Here is a 21,681-nt window from a genome sequence, read left to right as displayed (position 1 = left end):
ATATTCCAAAAGTGACCTAACCAACATCCAGTAGAGCCGCAACATGACCGCCCAACATCTGTCCTCAATACTCTGACCAATAAAGGGAAGCATACCAAACGCCACCTTCACTTTCCTATCTACCCGTGACTCTACTTTCAAGGAACTATGAACCTGTACTCCAAAGTCTCTTTGTTCAGCTACACTCCCTGGGACCTTACCATTAACTGTATAAGTCCTGCTCTGATATGCTTTTCTGAAATGAAGCACCTCACATTTATCTAAATTAAACTCCATTTGCCACTCCTCAGCCCAGTGGCTCATCTGATCAAGATCCTGTTGTACTCTGAGGTAACCTTCTTTGCTGTCCACTACAACTCCAATTTTGGTGTCATCTGCAAACTCACTAACTATCCCTCCAAATCATTTATATAAATGACAAAAAGTAGATGACCCAGCACTAACCCTTGTTGCACTCCATTGGTCACAGGCCTCCAGTCTGAAAAGCAAACCTCCACCACCACCCTCTGTCTTCTACCTTTGAGCCAGTTCTGTATCCAAGTCGCTAGTTCTCTCTGTATTCCATGAGCTCTAACCTTGCTAACCAGTCTCCCATGGGGAACCTTGTCACACGCCTTATTGAAGTCTATATAGATCACATCCACTGCGCTGCCCTCATCATTCCTCTTTGTTACTTCTTCAAAAAACTCAATCAATTTCATTTTTGGATGGTGAGAGGAAACAGGAGCACTCTGTTGAAACCCACATCTTCACATTGACCATTTAATTCCTTTTGATATAGCAGAGAGAGGAAGCTTGTTTCTGTCAAGTTTGTGTCCAGATTCCAGTTTCAAGATTCAATCTGTCCAAGTTGGGCCCTACTGAAGAAACTGGTAATTTCCCTGGCTCTAAGAGGTGAGAGTCAGACACTTGTGCTGGTTTAGGAGGTTTGTGCTTCTTTTCTTACATTCACAAGCATGAGTTGGCATCAGGTTTAGTAAAATCTAGCCAATGCATTTTAGGCGAAATTCCTAAATTTATCCAAAACAAAAAGTGCTATCTCAACTTATCCTGAACAAATAATAGTTACTAAAAATCATGGGGTGACCAATTCTCTGGAATTCTCCTGGAGTCTTTAGAAATCAGATATTAATTGCCTACACAATTCCAAGAGATGGAAAAAGAAAGGAGGCTGGTTAACAGTATCTTGAGGAGCAGGATGTGAGGAGATCTTTTGGGAACCCATCCAGTCAGAGTTGGAAGTCTGAGAGCAGCACCTGGCAAACTCTTCTGGAACCTTCCGTCACTGCCCTTTCGATTAATAATGAGTTACGCCGTGTTAACCTTTCTGCTTGAAACTGAAAATTTCAGGAGAAATTAATTATCATTGGCACCACTGCCTCTCCAATGTGTCCTGTGATCTTGCAAACAGTCAAACTCAGTGAAAGATCAATAAAACCTCTAAGCCAAACCTTGATATGCACTGAGCAACTGATATTTGGTGACAATCTATGCAGAAGACTGTCATTAAAATAAAGGAAAATCTCTTCAACTGAATAATGGTAATACTTAAAATCTAACACTTGAAACTGCATATTAAAGACTGACAAAAGGCTTTGTGAACCATCGCAAATAAGCAACATATTTATCACTTGCAGATCCAGTTCTGGAAACTTCCACTGTATTGATTTCCAAGAATCAGAAGGAAGGACGGACAATATTTGGAGGTAAAGTTCTTTGCTGTGCCAAGTTAAATCCCTGAGCTCTGGAGCAGGGAAAACTATCATGCATGAGACTGTTTTTGAAAGATTATATTTGGCACTTGAGATTAAGTAAAGTCTTCAGAATTGCTGACAATAAAATTAAAGAGGGACTAATGAAGAGCAAGATTTGAGGCTATAGCAGAATATTGTTTCTTCTGTATATGGAATTACTAATACTGCAACCCATTCTCTGGGATGGACAGGTTGAAAACTCAAAAAATGTGAGTAGTTTTGGTTTCATTACTTTTAAGGAAGGATATAAATGCATTGGAGATAGTTCAAAGGAGGTTTTCTAGATTGACACCTGTTGTTTGATGAGGAAAGATTGAACAGGCTGAGCTTGTTTCCCTTAGGACTTAGAATGAGGGATAACTTCACTGAAGGTTATAAGATCCTGAAAAGTCTTGACAAGATGGATGTGAAAAGGATCTTCTTATGGGCAGTGTAGGACTGGAGATCATTAGGCTCCCCTTTTTCGGATAGGGATGAGGAGAAACTTCCTGACAGTTTTAGTGACTTTGGAACTCTGTCTCAAGGCAGTGGAAGGTGGGATCTTTAAATATTTTTAAGGCAGAATGTTATGGACCAGACCAAACCCCCACCAAAGAGATGAAGATAGCCTCGACCCTAGCTTTTTCTTATGTTAAAGACAAATGCCAGACATCACATTCTTGATGCAGTTCAATTGATCAAACTACCAATCTTGAAGCAAAACACACTTTATTCATACACTATAGTTAAAATACAACAGAAAAGAAGAAATTGGAATAACATAACTATATTGGAAAACATAACAGAATAATTGCTTATTTAACTACCAAACTGTAACTGTCCCAATATAGTAACAGGTCACAGGGCAAAGACAAATTCAGTAAATTAGATTGTCTCACATATAACTCTAGTCCAGAGGAAAGAACATCAAGAAAAAAAACTCTGAGAGAGAGTAGCAGGAAGAGATGTCCTGCAGCTTCTAAACCCAGCTTCAAGACCCCAGCAACTGCTACCGAGAAACTAAAATTACAAATCTTGATTCTGTGGGAGCTTGACCCCAACCATTCAGGCTGCTTCTATTGTTTCAACTTCAAAAAAAAGGTCTTACAAGCTGTTTACTTTATTAGCTTTGGAGCAGATCACTCTTTACCTCTCTCTCACGCTTTCTTCATAAAAACGAAATAGGACAAAATACGCCTCTTAAAGCCATAGTACCATCAGAAGAATAAGACTGATTTTTGCCAGGGAAGAGAATCAAGGATTAACAGGTGGAGCTGGGAATGTGGAGTAATAAATTCAACCAGGTCAGTCATGGTCTTATTGAATAATAGAGCACATACGATGAGCTGCATGACTTTGTCTGCTCTTATGTCCAATGTAACATTGGATGCTGAAGTGGTTGCAGTTAGTTATGAGAGATGAGTAAAGTGTAATTGAAAGTCTTAAGGCTTTGAATGAGGAGAGGAGGTGCATAAGTATAGCAGAAGAGATCCTGAGTGTAAGACTAAAGCATGAATGAATATAGGGAGCAGCTGATGCAAAGGAGGTCAGAGATGGAAGAAGGGCGTTAACGTAATGAAGGTGAAGCAGAGATCAAAACTAATAAAACCATGGAGAGGTAAGTGAATGAGAGATTAAACTTTTTTTCTTCCCTTGGTGCTTTGGATGGACAGCTCAGCTGGTGAGGACAGCAGTACACAAGGGCAGGATACTACAAGAAAGCACAGGATGTAGGCAGCTTTGTTATGGCAACTTGGAGTTTATAAAGGGTGGAACATTAAACCCACATAATAGAAGTCCTTTAATCCATGTTTCTTAGGGATGATTGACACACGGAAGGGTGTAGAAAATGTGTGTATATGATATACAAAGGCTGAAGGAAATGGCCAATTAGCCAAATCTTTAAGCGCCTTCTAAAAACAAAAATATTTCCTTCTTCCCCAATGTAGTTATGTAAGTTTACATTAGGCTCCAGGTCCAGTGCTCTTCTTCAGTAAGTGCATCTTAATGGAAGTTCTCTCATACAGTAAAAAAAATACTTTTTTAATTTGTCTGCTTTGTCTAGTGTCAATATCAGTCATGATTCAGGCTATGATGCTCTCATCTCTTAGACAGAAAATTGTCTGCTCAATTCCCTGCCAGAGACGTAAAGCTCCTAACCTAGCCTGAGAAATCTGTGCAATTCTGAATGTGTGCTGTTTGGTCTGAATTTACAAACCAGGGGTTACACCAGTTTTATTTCTGACCCTGTTCTATCATCCATTATGTGGAGGTTTGCTGTAAAGTCTCTTGTCTTGCGACTGTGACTACACTTGGAAACTATAGGATTGGCTGTAAAGAGCTTTGACACATTCTGAGAGCTCAAATTTATATAGTACCTTTTTATACGTGAATTTGCAATCAGTCAAAATAGTTCAAATAATTATACTTTATTATGAACTCAAGTCGTAAAGGAATATCACTAAATCTCACAGACTAAAGAAGATCATTCCTTTTTCTATATTTTTGCCAACAGGAAATTTACTTGCGAAGGCATTGATTGTTGTAATTTATGTTGGAGGAATCCTGCATCTGTTAATGTTTATGCCTTGTTTTCAGATCTGTATCTTTATGTAACATTGGTGTGCTCCCTGGGGATTATATCGATGATGCTTTTCGCAGCCATTATCGTTTGTCAGACTTTGAAAAACAGGAAGAAAACAAGAGGTGACTGTGATAACCCCAAAATATAAAGTTGATACTTTTATATGTCTCCTTTTTGTCAGGCAAAATCTAATTTATCTGGTTTTGTTTTGTTGGTTCGGAGATTAATTGTTTTTGCATTTCTTTTACAGGGAGAAAATATTTGACAAAGGGTCCCAATAGCAGGTATTTCCTCTTTGTAAATCCGTGGTGAATTTTGTCAATTCTTTTTTTGTTCACTCAGCGGCCCTTTTGCCAACTCTAAGCTCCACCTGGTCAGATGTGTTGCTGGGGAAGGACTCTTCCGACCCTAGCATTGTGGCTCAGTGGTTAGCACTGCTGCCTCACAGCACCAGGGACCCTAGTTAGATTCCAACCTCAGGTGCCTGTCTGTGTGGAGTTTCCAAATTCTCCCCATGTCTTCGTGGGTTTCCTCCCACAATCCAAAAGTGTGCAGGTTAGGTAAATTAGCCATGCTAAGTTGCTCATAGTGTTCAGGGATATGTAGGTTAGATGCATCAGTTAGGTAAATGTAGGATAGTAGGGTAAGGGAATGGGTCTGGGTGGGTTACATTTTGGAGGGTCGGTGTGTGGACTTGTTGGGCTGAAGGGCCTGTTTCCACACTGTAGGGATTCTATATTATACCAGAGCCTTATCTGCTGCAAAACCTCCCCACCTTCCCATTCATAAGTATAGCCATTTGAATATCTTACCTGCAGCATTCATTTGTGTGAGAGAGACCACTGTACAGTAAGGAATTGTTGCCTGCTATGCATTAAGAGTCAGTCTACTGACTCGTACGTTTTTGTTTCGCTCTGGGCCCTTAAAAGTTAATCTAGTCCATTGATCTGGATTTGAATCCAGCTTCCAGTTTTAAAACAGCCTCTGTTTTTGAAGGTTGCCATTCAAAGTACCTCAGGCATCCCCTTTTCCAGAAGTGAAGATATTCAGAGTTGTTCCCTCCAAAAGTAACAAAGAGAGAGCCACTGGTCAAAATAGCTTTGGAAGAACTCCAATCTTTCTACAAAAGAATGTCAGCCTATGAAAATCAGAGCTAATATTTTGACAAGCTACTGTACCTTTATCTGTTGCTACTGTACATGCTAGGATTATTGGAGCTTTATGATTGAGGTAAATAGACTTTTATTGGATTGGGGTTTGAACAGAATTGGAGCTAGTGTAGACAGAGCTGAGCTATAGACTGCATGCAGCTTTACGGATATAGGAACAGGAGTAGACCATTCAGCCCCTCGAGCCTGTTCCACCATACAATGAGATCATAGCTGATCTCTGGGCTAATTCCATAGATCTGCATTTGGCCAACATGCCTTATAGCTTTTTGCTTATCAAAACTTACCTATCGCACACTTAAAATTAACAACTGATCCAGCACCCACCATCATTTGTGGAAGAGTATTCCAAACATCTATTACCCTTTGTGTATAGAAGTGCTTCTAACATCTCTCCTCAATGGTCTGACCCTAATTCTCAAACAAGGCCCCTTAGTTCTGGAATCCCCAACCAGTAGAAATAGTTTATCCTTATCTACCCTTACTTTTCCTGTTAATATGCTGAAGATATTGGTCAGATCACCATTCAATTTCTAAATTCTGGAGAAAACAGGCTTACTTTGAGCATTCTCACCTCATAACGTAACCCCTGAAGTCCAGGTATCATTGTTATAAATCTACATGGTACTCCCTTCCGATGTATGCTTTCTAAGGTGTGGTGTCCAGATCTGCTCACAATCTTAGTGACTAAGAAAATGTAAGGAAATGAATAATCTACTCTTGTTCCTGTGTTTGATAAATTTTGATTAAAATCCAATTGGACTTTAATGTGAGGGGTTAAAACCTGCTTTGTGTTGGTTTGCAGGAACTGAGTCAATTTAACCTTCAATGGAATCAAACTGCAATACTAGCTTGACCATGAGCTTGGGAAGAGAAAGGTTTTAGAAACTGTGGGGCCAATCTTATGCTGCATATTAAATTACTGAGGAATCGCCTGGAATTTTATCTTGCTGTCCCTGAACTGAACTAATCTCACATAAAGAGAAGTAGTTGTCTTCCTTGGTGCCAAGATACAGACTTGTTTTTCAATATTTGGTTAACATCCACTTGGTATATTTAATATATTTGTTTTATAAAGGTGCAAGAGATTTGTGTGCATTGCTCTGTCTTGTCTTGTGGACAATTGGGGAATACTTGCCAGCTTGCAGAAAGTAAATAATGGTCTTTTCTGTAATTAGCATATTTATTTTATTTAGGCTTTCGTTAAGATTATCACTTTGACTAGGACAGAAATTAATTTTCTAAATTGAGCAAAACTTTTATTAACCAAAATTGGGTGAAGTTCTATCAAATAAACAGTGCTTACTTCTGTTAGTTATTTATACACGTGCAGTGTTGTTTTGCCAAGTGTAGACCATAAAGAGCTTGTTCTCCTTGTTTAGAATAGACATGCCCCCCCTGATGTCACCGGGGTAGTTAACCAAAGATCCAAACTAATTCTCTGGAGGTATGGGTAAGAACCCCACTCAGAAACCTGTTGGAATTTGATCTCAATTAATAAATCAGAAACCGAAAACTAATCTCAATAACTGCTATCAGGAAACCATTATTAATTACCATCACAATCCATCTAGTACATGAACGTCCTTTTTGGGAAGGAAATCAGTTGTCCAAACTGGGTCTGGTCTACGTGTGACTCCAGATATGGTTGACTTACATTGTCTTTTCAAAATGGTTGAGAAACCAAGCTCAGTTCCAGGCAATTAGGGATGGGGAAAAGCTTATGATGTAGAGGGGTAGCATGGACAGATGATTAGATGGATAACAGCATCAGGTTGTAAGAAGTGTTATTGCCACAGGGATTGGTACTGTGGTCTCAACTGTAAACTATTTGTACAAATAATTTGCATGAAGAGATGGAAGGTATGGTTACCAGATTTGCTAACAAAATATAAATAGGAATGTAATTGTCTTTGGGCATGAATCACAAAAAAGTTGTTTTGCAGGTACAGCAGAGAATTAAGAAGGCAAATGGAATATTGTCCTTTGTTGCTAGAGGAATGGAGTTTAAAAACAGGGAGGGTATGCTGCAGCTGTATAGGGTGTTGGTGAGGCCACACCTGGAGTTCTGTGCTACAGTTTTAGTCTTCTTCCTTGGGAAAGGATGTACTGGCACTGGAGGGTGTGCAGAGGAAGTGATTCTGGAGTTGAAAGGGTTGGCCTATGAGGAGAGATTGAGTAGACTGAGACTATACTCAGTGGAATTTCGAAGAATGAGGGGGGGATCTTAGAGAAACATATACAATTATGAAGGGAGTAGAAAAGATAGAAACAGGGAGATTGAAACTGGTCAAGCTAGAACTAGCTTGGGGCATAGCCTCAAAATAATGGGGAGTAGATTTCAGACTGAGTTGTGGAGGAACTTCTTCATCCAAAGGGTTATGTAGAATGCCCTGTCCAGTGAAGCAGTTGAGGCTCCCTCATTGAATGTTTTTTTAAGGCAAAGATAGATTTTATGAACAGTAAAGGAATTAAGGTAAGTGGAGCTGAATACATTAAAAAAATCAGCCTTGATCTTACTGAGTGGCTGCATACTTATGGTCTCATGTCGTGAAGAGGGTACAAATATGTTAAAGTGAATGGCAAAGGTCTGGAAAATGAAGTATTGAGTGAGAAAATGTGAAATTGCCTCATTTGACAGAAAGATTAAAAAGGAACTGATTGTGTAAGTGGTGAGAGGTTGCAGAGCTTTGAAATACAATGGACTCTGATGTCCTTGTCTATGAATCTCACAAGTTTAATATGTAGTTATAGCAGTTCATTAGTGACGCAAATAGAATACTATTATTTATCTCAAGAGGATTTGAATATTAAAATTAAGGAGGTTATGATTTAGTTATACAGGACACATCTGGAGAACGAACTGTGCATATGTTGGTCACCTTATCTACAGAAAAATGTAGACGCATTGGAGGTAGTTCAGAGAAGGTTTACTAGATAACCTGATATGGGTAGGACAGACTCGACTTGTATCTGCTGGAGTTTAGAAGAATAAGTGATGACTTCATTGAGTCATAGGTACCTGAAGCGTCTTTACAGGGTAAGTGTTGAGGGGATGTTTCCTCTTATAGAGTCACACAGCACAGAAACCATCCCTTTGGTCCAACCAATCCATAATCCCAAACTAAACTAAGTCCGCCTGCCTGCTCCTGGCCCATTTCCCTTTAAAGATTTCCTACTCCTATGCTTACCTAAGTGTCTTTTAAACATTGTAACTGTACCCATATCCACCACTTCCTCTGGAAGTCATTCCACATGCGAACCACCCTCTGTGTAAAACATTTGCTCCTCATGTCTTTTTTAAATCTCTCTCCTCTGACCTTGAAAATGCTCCCCCCTACTCTTGAGATTCCCCACCCCAGGGAAAAGACACCTCACATTAATCCTATCTTTCCACCTCATGACTTTATACACCTCAATCTCCTAAACTCCAGTGAAAAAGCTCAAACCTTCCATACCTGGCAACATCACAATATCGAACTGGAGCTCACTGTTTAGAAAGCAGGGGCCACTTATTTATAACAGAGATGAGGTCGATATTTCTCAGTCTTTGGAACTCTCCTCCTGAAAACAGCGTCCTTTGAATAGTTTTAAGGATTGTTGTTGAGCATAGGGGTGAAAGAGTCTTTGGGAAAGTGGATTTGAATTTACAGTTAAATCAGCTTTGATTTTATTGATTGGCAGAGCAAGTTCAAGAGGTTGAATTGCCCGCTCCTGCTTCTCATTAATTGTAACAAGCTCTTACCTCAACAACAACACTCACACCCCCATTAAACAAGAAAAACAATCTGAATGACAGAGGGGGCTGGTAAGGACTGCACTTGGCCATATAATCCACTTTCTGATGGCTGTGCTCGAATCAACAGCTTGTGATCTCTTCATGTGTAGGTCGGATGATGAGAACGAACCACTTGGCATTCAGAATAACAGTTTTGTTTTTTTTTGCAGTTCAGGAGAGACGGTGATGAGTACGGGAAGCACGTCACTCCTACAACCCAAATCGGAAAAGAAAAAGATTGTAGTGCAAGACCCGCCACCTCCAATTCCAGTTAAAAGTAGGTTTGTTTCAGCTGATCATACACTGTGCAATTTAAACTTAAAACAATATTGCTGCAGCCCAATTGTCATTTTGGATGTAGGTTTGCTCGCTGAGCTGAAAGGTTCATTTCCAGATGTGTTGTTACCTTACTAGGTAACATCTTCAGTGGGCCTCATGCAAAGCAACGCTGAAAATTCCTGCTTTCTATTTATATGTTCGGGGGTTCTTTGGGTTGGTGATGTCATTTCCTGTGGTGATGTTATTTCCTGTGGTGAAGTCACTTCCTGTTCCTTTTCTCAAGGGGTGGTAGATGGGGTCTAACGCGATGTGTTTGTTGATAGTGTTCTGGTTAGAATGCCATGCTTCTAGGAATTCTTGTGCATGTCTTTGTTTGGCTTATCCTAGGATGGATGTGTTGTCCCAGTCAAAGTGGTGTTCTTCCTCATCTGTATGTGAGGATACTAGTGAGAGAGGGTCATGTCTTTTTGTGGCAAGTTGGTGTTGATGTAGAATTTCTACTCACTTTCTCTCTGTGAGACTTTGAGCAAATTATTTACTGAGTTTCTCTGACAATAGCAAATCTGCATTTTATATAGTACTTTTAATGAAGGATAGTGTCATGGTGCTCAACATAAAAATTGTGATTTTGCTTTAGAAGTATTCCATTGGTGGTGAAATGATGTGGGATATGTGTAAAATAGGAAATGTGTGAACAACCTGAGGTGGCAAAGTGGCACACTGGTTAGTACTGCTGCCTCACAGAGCTAAGGACCTAGGTTTGATTCCAGCCTTGGGTAACTTTTTTTGTAGAACAAAGAGCATTACAGTGCAGGAGCAGGCCATTCGGCCCTCCAATCCAGATCCTCTATCTAAACCTGCTGTCTATTTTCTAAGGATCCTTCTTAAATAAGGGGACAACGTTAGCAATTCTCCAGTCTTCTGGGACCTCCCCCATTTTCAAAGATCCTGCAAAGATATCTGTTAAAGCCCCAGCTATTTCCTCTGTCACTTCTCTCATTAATCTGGGATAGATTCCATTTGGTCCTGAGGACCTGTCCAGTTTAATGCCTTTTAGAAAACACAACACTTCCTCCCTCTTTATTCCAACTTGACCTAGAGTAATCAAATATTTATCCCTAACCTCAACATCCGCCACATCCCTTTTCTCAGTGCAAAGTACTCATTAAGAATCTCACCCATTTTCTCTGACTCCACGCATATCATTCTCCTTTGTCCTTGAGTCAGCCAACCCTTTCCTTCATGACCCTCTTGCTTCTTATATATGAATAAAAAGCTTTAGGGTTTTCCTTAACCCTGCACGCACATTCTCCCTGTGATTATGTAGGTTTCTTTTGGGTGCTCCGGTTTCCTTCCACAGTCTAAGGATGTGCAGGTTAGGTGGATTGTCTGTGCTAAGTTTCCCATAGTGTTCAGGGATGTGTAGCTAATTGGATCAGCCATGGGGAATGTAAGATTACAGGGATTGGGTAGGGAAGTAGGTCTAGGTAGGTTGAGCTTTGTCGGGTCAGTGTGGACTTGATGGGCCAATTGGCTTGCTCCTACACTGTAGGGATCGATAATTCTATTCAACCAGATAAGCCCCATTGCCAATCTTGAGTGAGCTGATTTCAGTCATGGTAGCAAAAAGGACATGTTCATTTCCCTCTCAGTAACTTTGGCTGGGTCCTCCACATTGTGTGGACCTCTGGTGAAAGCAGGACTTGAACTGGGGTGAATAAAAACAAAATACTGTGGATGCTGGAGCAAGCCGGGCATAAAGACAAATTGCTAGAGAAACTCAGCAAGTCTGGCACATTTTGTGGAGAGAGAAACAGTTGAGTCCAATTGCTGTTCTTTGGAAATAACAACTGAGTAAAGGCAGTATGTTACTCGTATGAGCTGACTTGGAAAAAGAATCAGTGAATTGACTCAATTGAATATGGTTGTGGTTGAATATGTCCAGATCTCACTGAGGCATTGACCATTTGGCTGAGTTATGAGAATATTAACAGCAGTTTGGCCAGAAGACTAATAGAGAAATGGCACTGAGTTTATGTAAGACAGGCTAACCAAACTAGGAGTCTAGCCCAATCCTTTTGGGAACAATGACATTTTCCTGTTGATTTTACAAGGCACTTGAAAACGTAACATTTCGAGATGGGAACAATTCTATCACTTTCCAAAGTATTTGCTAGCGTGCATTTTCCTGTGCTGACTAGTTAAATGGTTTTGTGATGATGCTGTCATTTTAAGAAGTTGTCTTGACCTGTTCTTTTTTTTAAGAGATTGTAAGGCAGAGGTTACTAGCTGTCTGTAAGAAAGTAACCAATTTGTGAGGCCTAAGGGTTCTTAATGTTGGAACAATGGGATTAGCCTGGGTGTAGCCAGCTCTCACAGACCAGGCTTTTTCATTTTACTTTGGTTTTCAGGTTTAGTTTTAAATGGAAATCTTTAGGGTCTCAAAAGAGTTGGAGGCTTCAGTGAATGTCTCTTAGCTGCTACTTTCTCTGAATTTTCTTTGAATGTTTTTTCCTCCTGGATTGGAAAACTGCGTGTGAGAATCTGTGTCTGAATTTGCCTTTTTGCCAAGGGGTGTGCTTATATTGGAACAGTTAAATATCAGTAGGTATTGTTTCTCTTATTTGGTTACATTTTCTAATATTTAAGTTATTCTAAATTCCTCTTTTTCTTTCGTTTGTACTTTAACTATAATATTTAAACAAATTGTGTTTTGCTTAACGTTGAGTGTTTTGACAAGTTGCATTGCATTGGGAACATGACACTTCACATCTACCTTTAAATAAGAAAAAGCAAGGTCTAGGCTACCTCCTTAAAATATATTGAGGGGATCTGGTCTGAACCACAACTGTTTGCTAAGACAATCATATCATAACTCTTCCGTAGTGTTGGGGAAGTCTGATATTGGGAGGTAGAAGATTGTATTCAAATAATGATAAAACTGTCAAGTTTGCCCTGTGCCTGGGTATATCTGTTGAAATATGTGTGGGACAAACTGAGTGCTTTGGCCATCTAATGCTGCAGTACACTTCAGAGGATGCTTAGCTACTTTTCTGAAAGTTATGGCGTTTCTAAATTTGAGATCTGTACCAACAAAACTTGGCCCCATTGCTAATTTGAAACGGACTGTACTATTGTGACAAATGGTAGAACGTTGGGTTTTTACAAATAACAATGGACATTTGTAACCTCTGTGAAAATGACCATGGCAATCTTCACATTTTGTGTATTTTTGTTTTAAACCAGCTTTATCTCATTTTATACATATTTTATCCTGGTTTACTGGGCTGGAGTTTCACACCATTACTCGAGTTTTTCTTAAATCTTTCCTCCAACCCCTCCCAAAGCCTTTCCCTTCAACTAAGTTGAGAGATCCAAGGACACAATGACCCTGTATTTTCTGCTGCTTCATGTGACTGTGCAAGTCCAGTCCAATACTGTAATTCCATCATGCTTAAAGGTTTTTCACATTTTTTGTTCCATTGCTTTGGAACAAAACACTCACTGCCTTGTCAGTTTGAATTGTTAAGAGTAGCAGAGACTCTTTTTATAATTAAACGGACTGTACTGTTTGTGCAACTGATATCTGATGTTGGCTGAATGAATGAAGCCTGCTCTCTCCTCCCCTGACCTTGTGTCGTCAACTGTTTCTCAAAGAACTGTACAGTTTGAGCTGTCTGTTCCCAGCCTGCCAATTAAGCTGTATTCTGGGAAAAGAGATGTAAGCACTGCCCCTTCCAGCATTCCTGCTATTCCCGCTTACACAGTTAACAGTAATAAAGGCCTACTTAGGATATCAATCAACACAAGTACATAAAGGCCATTTGACTGCTGAAGAATTGATTGATGGAGACTGCTTGTAATTGCTGGCAGATGCCTAACCCTCCCTCTGACACTGCTATTAATGAATTAGTGGAAATCTAATTAATGGACCAAGCTGATGGCCAGCATTTTATTTACTTACCTTACGTGATTTGCATTGCTCACAATCATTTTAGTCTTTTACTACCATAAAGAATTAGCCTCTGTGCAAGTAGATAACCAGAAATGTTCCAAGTTGTTCTCATTATGTTAACATAGTTTCTCTAGTATGGATAAGATGTTGATCAGACACATTCCTAGATGCTGTTGAAGCCCATTGTAGTATGATCAGTAAATTAAGATCTGACAATGTGTTGATGTCCCATGTGTTTTATTGTAGTTCCTACTTTTCGGCATTAGCAACTGCAAAGATCTATAGAAACCTTCACTATTTGTTTGAAGGTCACAGCATAATCTGTAGGAATTAAGCACCAACTACCCTGCTCATAGCCCGGTGCACTGGAAAGGAAATGTGACTATATAAATTGGCTGGTAGCTCTGTCAATGCAGCAGTCCCACAGGGAACACTGGCCATTGCTGGAACTAGAGGCAGTGTCAAAGCAAGGATGGAGGTGGGATTGGTTACATCAAAGATTGGAGGGGACGGCTCATTGGGGTGGGAGGATGGTAGAGAGGGGATATTGGGGGCAGGGTGTTGAATAAAGGAAGTATGTGTTTGGAAGGTGATGCTACGATTGTGAATGATGGAAGCCGCCCCCATTTGCCACTTTATCGGTCAGGTGGCCAGCAGCAGAAATGGCTACGAGACTAGTAAGACCTACAGTCCAGCATGCTGGAAATTTTGGTCAAGCCAGTTTAAGCTCTGACCTCAGTTAAAACTGCAGCCAGAACATATAGTAGACTGCAGTTTCCTGTCTTGACCAAATAAGGCAAGTGTCATGATGGTTGACTAGGCAGATTGTCACCATAATTACTGTGTACGGAATGTGGCTGTTTAACCTTGGGAGTTGTTTACCAGTAAACGCCAATGGCTAGAATCAAACGGTTTTGGTTAATTCATTGGCTGAGTGCCAGAGAAGTTTCTGGAAATGAACACATTTAGTGATAGAAGTTAACAGAACAAAGGATTTTTCAGGGGTGAGCCTGCAAGACCAACATTTGAGAAGCATGTGCCCTGAAGTGAAAGAAGACAAAGAAGTATGAGGCAAGATCTACATTGTGAGCAAAGATTGGCCACTTCACTCAAATTGGGATGGTATTGTTTCAAGCCAACCTTACAGAGTTAAATTTAGAGTTAGGATTAAATGTGGGTTAAGTTCAAGTCAGGTAAAGTGAAGTTAAATGGAGTGAGTTGAAGTTAAATTAGATGAAGTTCTGGATGTAAATTTGCTCACTGAGCTGGAAGATTTGTTTTCAGACATTTCGTCACCATACTAGATAACCTCATCATTGAGAATCCGGTGAAGCACTGGTGTTAATGACCTGCTTTCTATTTATGTGTTTAGGTTTCCTTGGATTGGTGATGTCATTTCCTGTGGTGATGACTTTTCCTGTTCTTTTTCTCAGAGGGTGGTAAATGGGCTCCATTAGCTGAAGTATAAAATGGGTATATGAATAGGAAAGGTTTAGAGGAATATGGGCCAAGTGCTGGCAAATGGGACTAGATTAGGTTGGGATATCTGGTTGGCATGGACAAAGGGTCTGTTTCAATGCTGTACTCTAAGTAAATGTTGCAACGAATGTACATTTTATGTTGAGTATTACACTTAGAGTTAAAATAAAGAAGGGCTTGTTTAAGTAAAATTCTGAGTTAATTCCCTGTCTTTTGTCTGTCACACAAGAGAAGAATACTTGAGGGGGGGGTGCGGGGGGAAAGCTTGAATACTCTCCGGTAACAGGCAGCAACTGATGATTTCTTTAAACAGACAGGGGGGGGTTGAAAGGAAATGAGGTGGCAATCTTTCACGTGTTCAGATATATATGTTTGACAGGGTGTCAGTTGGAGTGTGTGACTCCAAAATGGTGCCACTGGTACAAGTCAATCTCACTTGCTGATTGACTCCTTGATCTACCTGTTCTGCATTCTTCCAGCTGCTTCACACAACAACACCGTCACTAATGTGACATCCGACACAATTTATGGTAGTTTGTGTGAGAGTAAGTTAGTGTGGGCTTAAAAGTCTCTAGACTCAGTAACACCCCGGCAGTGCTTGTGAACAATGAGCAAGTGAGCGTTGGATGTTTTTACTTTGTTGACTGCCGATCAAATTAATTTTCTCATGTCCACATGATTTATCCAAAATAATTCAATGATTATGCAGCTCTAATTGGGAACCTTTGAACGAAGAATGGGATAGAAATCACAAGTGAGGCACTCTGTAATCCAAAAGTGAGCCCAGTGATTATCCATGTATCCCAATCATTCTGATACCCGGTTCTGCAAGGTTTTGATTAGTTTCCTCTGAATCCGTTAATGAAGATTTTTTTGCTGAGGGGAATAGCAATGATAAATTCTTAACACATCCTCTAAGTGATTAATTGCATTTCATGGGTACTTCCTGTATCCTTCAGCAACAATATAACATTTCTCAATCCATAGCGAAACATTCTAAGGTTAGAAATTGGTTTGCCCTTGATCCAACTTTTTTGGGCATAGGGTAGAAACTGCTTTTACCAATTTATGCAGTTACATTCGGGGAAAACCAGTATGATATGAAAAATAATTAAAGTAGATTTCAAACATGTACAGCATCCAAATGTTGACCCGTGCAGCAAGATCATTGCAAAGGTCCTTACAGATCAACATGGAATGTGACCACAGACTCTCAACCACTTGTGTTTCAAGTCCCACAATGTGTACTGACTGCAAGACCTTTCCTCAGAGTGTGGACTTTCCTTGATTAAGCTGAACCACAGGAATATTGCCAGTATATTTACTCTGCCTAAACAATGTAATGTTTTCAGTGTGTATATAATGATGATGGCATGTACATGATAGTGTGGACTTCATATACTGCACGTGGCAAGTTTGGAGTTATAATCTTTCTGAATTTAAGCAAAAAATCACTTCCCTTTCTTTTTACACTTATCCATTTCACTTCCTTTCTGTATTTTGGTTCACCCCTTTGCTATCATTATAGCTCTGTGCTGTGTAATTTACATTTGCGACATGTTCCGCCCAGATTAAATAACTCCTACATAAGAGCTAAATGATGGAGGATAGTGTGAGGCTGACTTAATAAAAGGAATTTAAAACCCGTCAATCCAAGAATTCTGAAGCGGAGTTGTATCGCACTCGAAGCGTTAACTCTCTTTCTTTCTCCGCAGATGCTGCCAGACCTGCCGAGTTTCTCCAGCACTTTTGTTTTCATTTCAGATTTGCAACTTCTGCAGCACGTTGATGTTATGAGATGGAGAGTTGTGTGCCTTGAAATGGAAAGGCTCCTTGTGTTCTTTACATCTGTTATCGCATAGTGGGAAAATCCAGATGTGCATTTCTTTGGTTACCTGAACAAGATATGCTTCTGTCCTGTATTTCAGGCCCAACAAGAAACACCTCAAATAAGAAAAAGTTTTTGAAGAAGCAGGACGCAAAATCCATTCTGGTAAGTATATCCTGGATATATATTTGTACTTATAGCTATATCTTAGCAGTTGTGCATTTCTAACACGTTCCCCAAAATAATTAAAATAAACAGGCTGATTCCAAATTCAAATCCCCTCTTGTGAAGATAGTTCTGTCTACAACAATCAGGCTGATTTGCACTCTTGTATTCCTTATGAATCCCCTATTCAGTAGACCAAAATCCTTTAGTCCTCGCTGAAATGCTGCATTGCTAATTTGACAAGGGTGCCTTATTAACTCAAATCCTTTGGCTTTAAGCTTCTGTGAATGAAAATGTTATCTTGGAAAACTGACACAATTTTTAAAATTATAACTACATATCGATAATACTTATTCAGTTGACGGAGTCTAGCATTTTTAAAAATGTTGCTCTGTGAGGGGAACAGCTTCTTTCGCTGTGCAGAGAAGCTTGTTTAAATTCTGCAAATCTCCTTTTAAACCAAATATTATTGCTAATTTTCAGACTGCTTCTAACACAGTGGCCCATAGGATCAGATAAGACTTCCCTGGACCATTTAGATTTGATCTCTTGAACAGGGCTGCAAGGGGAATTTCAAGGGCAATTTTCTTTGGAGACTTTCTGCTAATTTTTATGAATATTGGAGATATTGTGGGGGGAGACTGTGTGTTTGGCTGGGGCAGTTGGAAACAGGAAGTTGTGATGTAATCTCCAGGAAAATGCTCGCCAGTATTAGTAAGCTCATCAGTAACTTGTATTGCGTTCTGCTCTCTTTTTGTTTGCATTTTACTTAGTGTCTGCATTTTATATCAATATCTGCCACTCCCTGCAGTATTTATTTATATATTTAGATTGCTTGCTTGTACTGCTCTGACAATGAGCGCTTACAGTATCTGGGTTTCCATCACTTCACGTACAATTTACTCATCATAGCCTTGCTAATTTTATTGTGTCGTTATTGCTTTCTAAGATCCAATTATTTATTTAGTGCTCTTTGGCTTTATTGAATTACAGTTACTATCAGACCATCATAAAAATGTATGAAAACCTCACATCAACCCAACATGTAGGGTGACCCATTTTTCAGAACACTGCATTATTTTTCATATCCACTCATAACAAAATAAAGAATAAATAGATAATCTACAATGGAACACAATGCAATTTTATGATAATTCAATAAAACACCAGGAGAATGTGATTTCATAACTTGATGTGCTAAAATTTGCATGAGTTGGGTTTACTGGGACTATTTTAAGAGCGTCAGTAAAGACCCATTTTTTTTTTACAAATACCTAGTGTGATGGAATGCGAATAAAATAAACAGTAATTAAATGAGAGAACAGGATTTAACACGTACACATTTATGGAGGCTGATGAGGAAAAATATTTAACTCTGATCACATCAACACAAGATGGCTGAAGTGTTACAATTGTGGTTTTGATATTACATTATTCCCTTAATCCACTTGCTGGCTATTGTGTTTAATGAAGTTCTTTTATTACGTTTCTCAAATTTTGTGCAGGTTCTTTTAAATTAACTTTTGTTTGTAAATCGATTTTTGTTTTCCCCTCAGTGTTTCATTTTGAAGTTATTGGGTCACGTGTGCATTTGATTACAATGCAGATTGTGAGAGGGTGATTGATTCAGAAAATGGTGATGACATTGCAGCAAAACAATGCATGTGGCGATTGCTGGCTCTTATCCATAAAGGATTATACTAATTAACCAGGGAATTACAGATAGGTTTGCATTCATTTCCCCACCAAGAGTTAAGCAAAGGCTTTAGTTAAATGTCTTCCACCTAGTAATTTGCTGGCACAACATTGCTATTACTCCAGTATACTACTTGTTGTTAGAATTTACCCTATGCCAACAAGCTTTGAAATGTTATACTGCAACTATGCTGACAATCACAAATGGCAGTATGCAGAGAAAGCAGATCACAATGTTATGTTGTGTGTTGCACTCTCTGGGCCAGGACAGCCATGTCCAAGTCCCACCTGCTATGGAGGTGCATCAGAACCTGTCCAAACAGGTTAATTTTTTTAAAACGCTCTTATTTTTTAAAAAAAGCAGGTCCATGGAAATCTCTGCAATATTCAGATATCATCTGAGGATGATAACTAGTCACATGTTTCTGCCAATGTCGTCCTGTGACTGAACAAGCCAATTCTTGACCAGCAGATCTTCAGCTACATGAAACAGGATGAGAACACAATGGTTTTACAAGGTGGATTTTGTCCTGGTTTCTTTTAGAGAGAGATTGGGGGACAAGCACTGAACAGTGCATGACAAGATAAACAATTCGTGAGGTCTTGAGTGTTTTTTTTTAACATTTGGAACATTAGAAGCAGCCTGAATGGGTGTGATCAAGCTCCCACCCACAGAACCAGGGATTTTAGGTTTGGTTTTCAGCAGTTGTTGTTGGGGTATTGGCATGTTTGGGAGGCAGTGAATCTCTCCCGGCTGTTTCCGTCTTTCACACTCTTACACTCTCACTGTCTCTTAATCACTCTCTCGCAACTCTCACCATCTTTTAATTGCTCTCTCGCTGTCTCTTAATCACGCTTATACTGTCTCTGTCTCTTAATCGTGCACTCACACTCTCACTGTCCCTTAATCACTCTCTTGCAACTCTCACTGTCTTTTAATTGCTCTCTCCTCTCACTGTCTCATAATCACTCTCTCCCTGTAGATTAATGCCTTTTCACTCTCTTGCTCTCACTGTCTCTTAATCACTCTCTCGTACTCTCAATGTCTCTTAATTGCTCTCTCACACTCTCGCTGTCTTGGTCACTCTCTTGTACTCTCATTGTATCTTAATCACTCTTTCACCATCTCTTAATTGCTCTCACTGTCTTATAATCATGTTCTTGCCCCCTCAGTCTCACTCTCAGTATATTTTGAGGGGGTATGGTCCGATCCATAACACAGCGCACCCGCAAGGTAGTGGGGTATGGTTACTCACTCCTGTTTCATTCTTTCTGTGCTGATGGACCTCAGTGTGATGCAGCTTGCTGGACAGGTCGTCACCATTTTAAATGACTGGTAACAAGCTCCTCCTAGTCATTAATATCAATGGAACTTCACTTAGAGGATATTTTGAAGTGTTTTTTATATCTTCCCTTGGACTGTGAAGCATTTGCGAATTGTTAAAACAGGCTGGAGAGATACTTCTCAGCCATCACAATGGAATGGGTAAAAACAATGACTGCAGATGCTGGAAATCAGATTCTGGATTAGTGGTGCTGGAAAAACACAGCAGTTCAGACAAAAACCTTCCTGATGAAGGGCTTTTGCCCGAAATGTCAATTTTACTGCTCCTCGGATGCTATCCAGCACCACTAATCCAGAATCACAATGGAATGTCCATTTCAGAGTTGATGCTGGAGGAATTTTGCCTAAATGCTTGTAGATCTGACTTCAAGAAGGCCAATAGCATTTTCACAACAGATCTCCTAGTGAAAGTAATATGGCAAAATGGAAGTCAGATGCGATTCAGACTTTGAAATGACTGCTGTAGGCGGTAATTGTATGTTGACATATCAAAGACTATTGGGGATGGGCAATGTCAGAGGTGACCGCATCCCAAGATCAAAGTAAGAAAAAGGACAAAATTTATCTTTTGTTTCGACTGAACTAACTTTGTGCATCATTGAAAATTCTATGGGCTTTCTTTTCATCATTTAATTATTCCTAAAGTCATTTAGTTCACCTTTTTGGTAATCTTATGATGCAAGAATAAAGGAGTTATGACTAATTGTAGCAATCAATTTTTATTAACCAATCCTACATCTCACCATTTTTTCTACTAGGAGAAAGTGAGGACTGCAGATGCTGCAGATCAGAGTCGAAGAGTGTGGCACTAGAAAAAAGCACGGCCAGTCAGGCAGCATCTGAGGAGCAGATGAATCGATGTTTCTTGAAGGGCTTATGCCTGAGCTCATTCCTGATGAAGGGCTTATGCCTGAAATATTGATTCTCCTGTTCCTCAGATGCTGCCTGACCTGCTGTGCTTTTCCAGCACCTCACACTTCCATTCTTTCTATTACCATGGCACCTGTGTTTTATGGTGTGTGGGGAAGAGGGAACAGAAATCCAATATTAGGGTGTCAGTCCCTTCAATGTTATTCATGGAAGTGGTACAGTAAACAGTATCACCTATCAGCACCAAGTCCATGTTGTAATTGCATTAGAATTCTTGTGTTGGCTTATATTTGGATGCAGTAGATCTCAAGGATCAAAGTAAGCCAAAGTTCTTAGATTTTTCTTTTGAACTGCAGTGTATTAATAGCTCCATGGTTGTTCTATATGAATTTTCTAAGCCTAATATCCAGTGGCTGACTACAAAATAATATATTTATTAACACTTGTCTTCCAAAGAGAAGAAATGTTTTGAATGATTGAGACCAACATCAAACACTATTTCACTCATCTAGATCAGTGCCCTGTTCTTTTTTCCTTTTATCTGCAGGGACAGTTCCTCCCTATCTACTCTATCCAACTGCTCATGATTTTGAAAAACTCCAACTAACCACCTCACAGTCTTCAAGGAGAACAGTCCCAACTTCTTTAATCTATCCTCATCCTTGAAATTCTTCATCATTGGAACCATTCTTGTAAACCACTTGTGTACTGTCTCCAATGTTTTAATATCCTTCCTATAAGGTGGCTCCCAGAACAGTACGCAATCTGTACTCTTAATGGAGTTCGATGTGAACATTTTGC

The 21,681-nt window shown here is 39.6% G+C and overlaps 1 protein-coding gene across 1 annotated transcript in view; it reads left to right on the top strand.

The window, feature by feature from the left end:
- The window catches only part of vstm4a (V-set and transmembrane domain containing 4a), a 65,463-nt gene that overhangs the window by 30,639 nt on the left and 13,143 nt on the right, over positions 1–21,681 (top strand). Inside the window, exons 4-8 of the mRNA XM_072583189.1 lie at positions 1,638–1,706; positions 4,332–4,439; positions 4,568–4,601; positions 9,435–9,541; positions 16,906–16,970. Coding sequence (XP_072439290.1) covers positions 1,638–1,706; positions 4,332–4,439; positions 4,568–4,601; positions 9,435–9,541; positions 16,906–16,970 — 383 coding nt within the window. The remainder of the gene's footprint in view (positions 1–1,637; positions 1,707–4,331; positions 4,440–4,567; positions 4,602–9,434; positions 9,542–16,905; positions 16,971–21,681) is intronic.

The sequence above is a fragment of the Chiloscyllium punctatum genome, chromosome 13, assembly GCF_047496795.1.
Source record: "Chiloscyllium punctatum isolate Juve2018m chromosome 13, sChiPun1.3, whole genome shotgun sequence".
Taxonomy (NCBI): Eukaryota; Metazoa; Chordata; class Chondrichthyes; order Orectolobiformes; family Hemiscylliidae; genus Chiloscyllium; species Chiloscyllium punctatum.
Note: the sequence above shows the minus strand (reverse complement) of the source record. Positions and strands in the feature narration are given on the sequence as shown.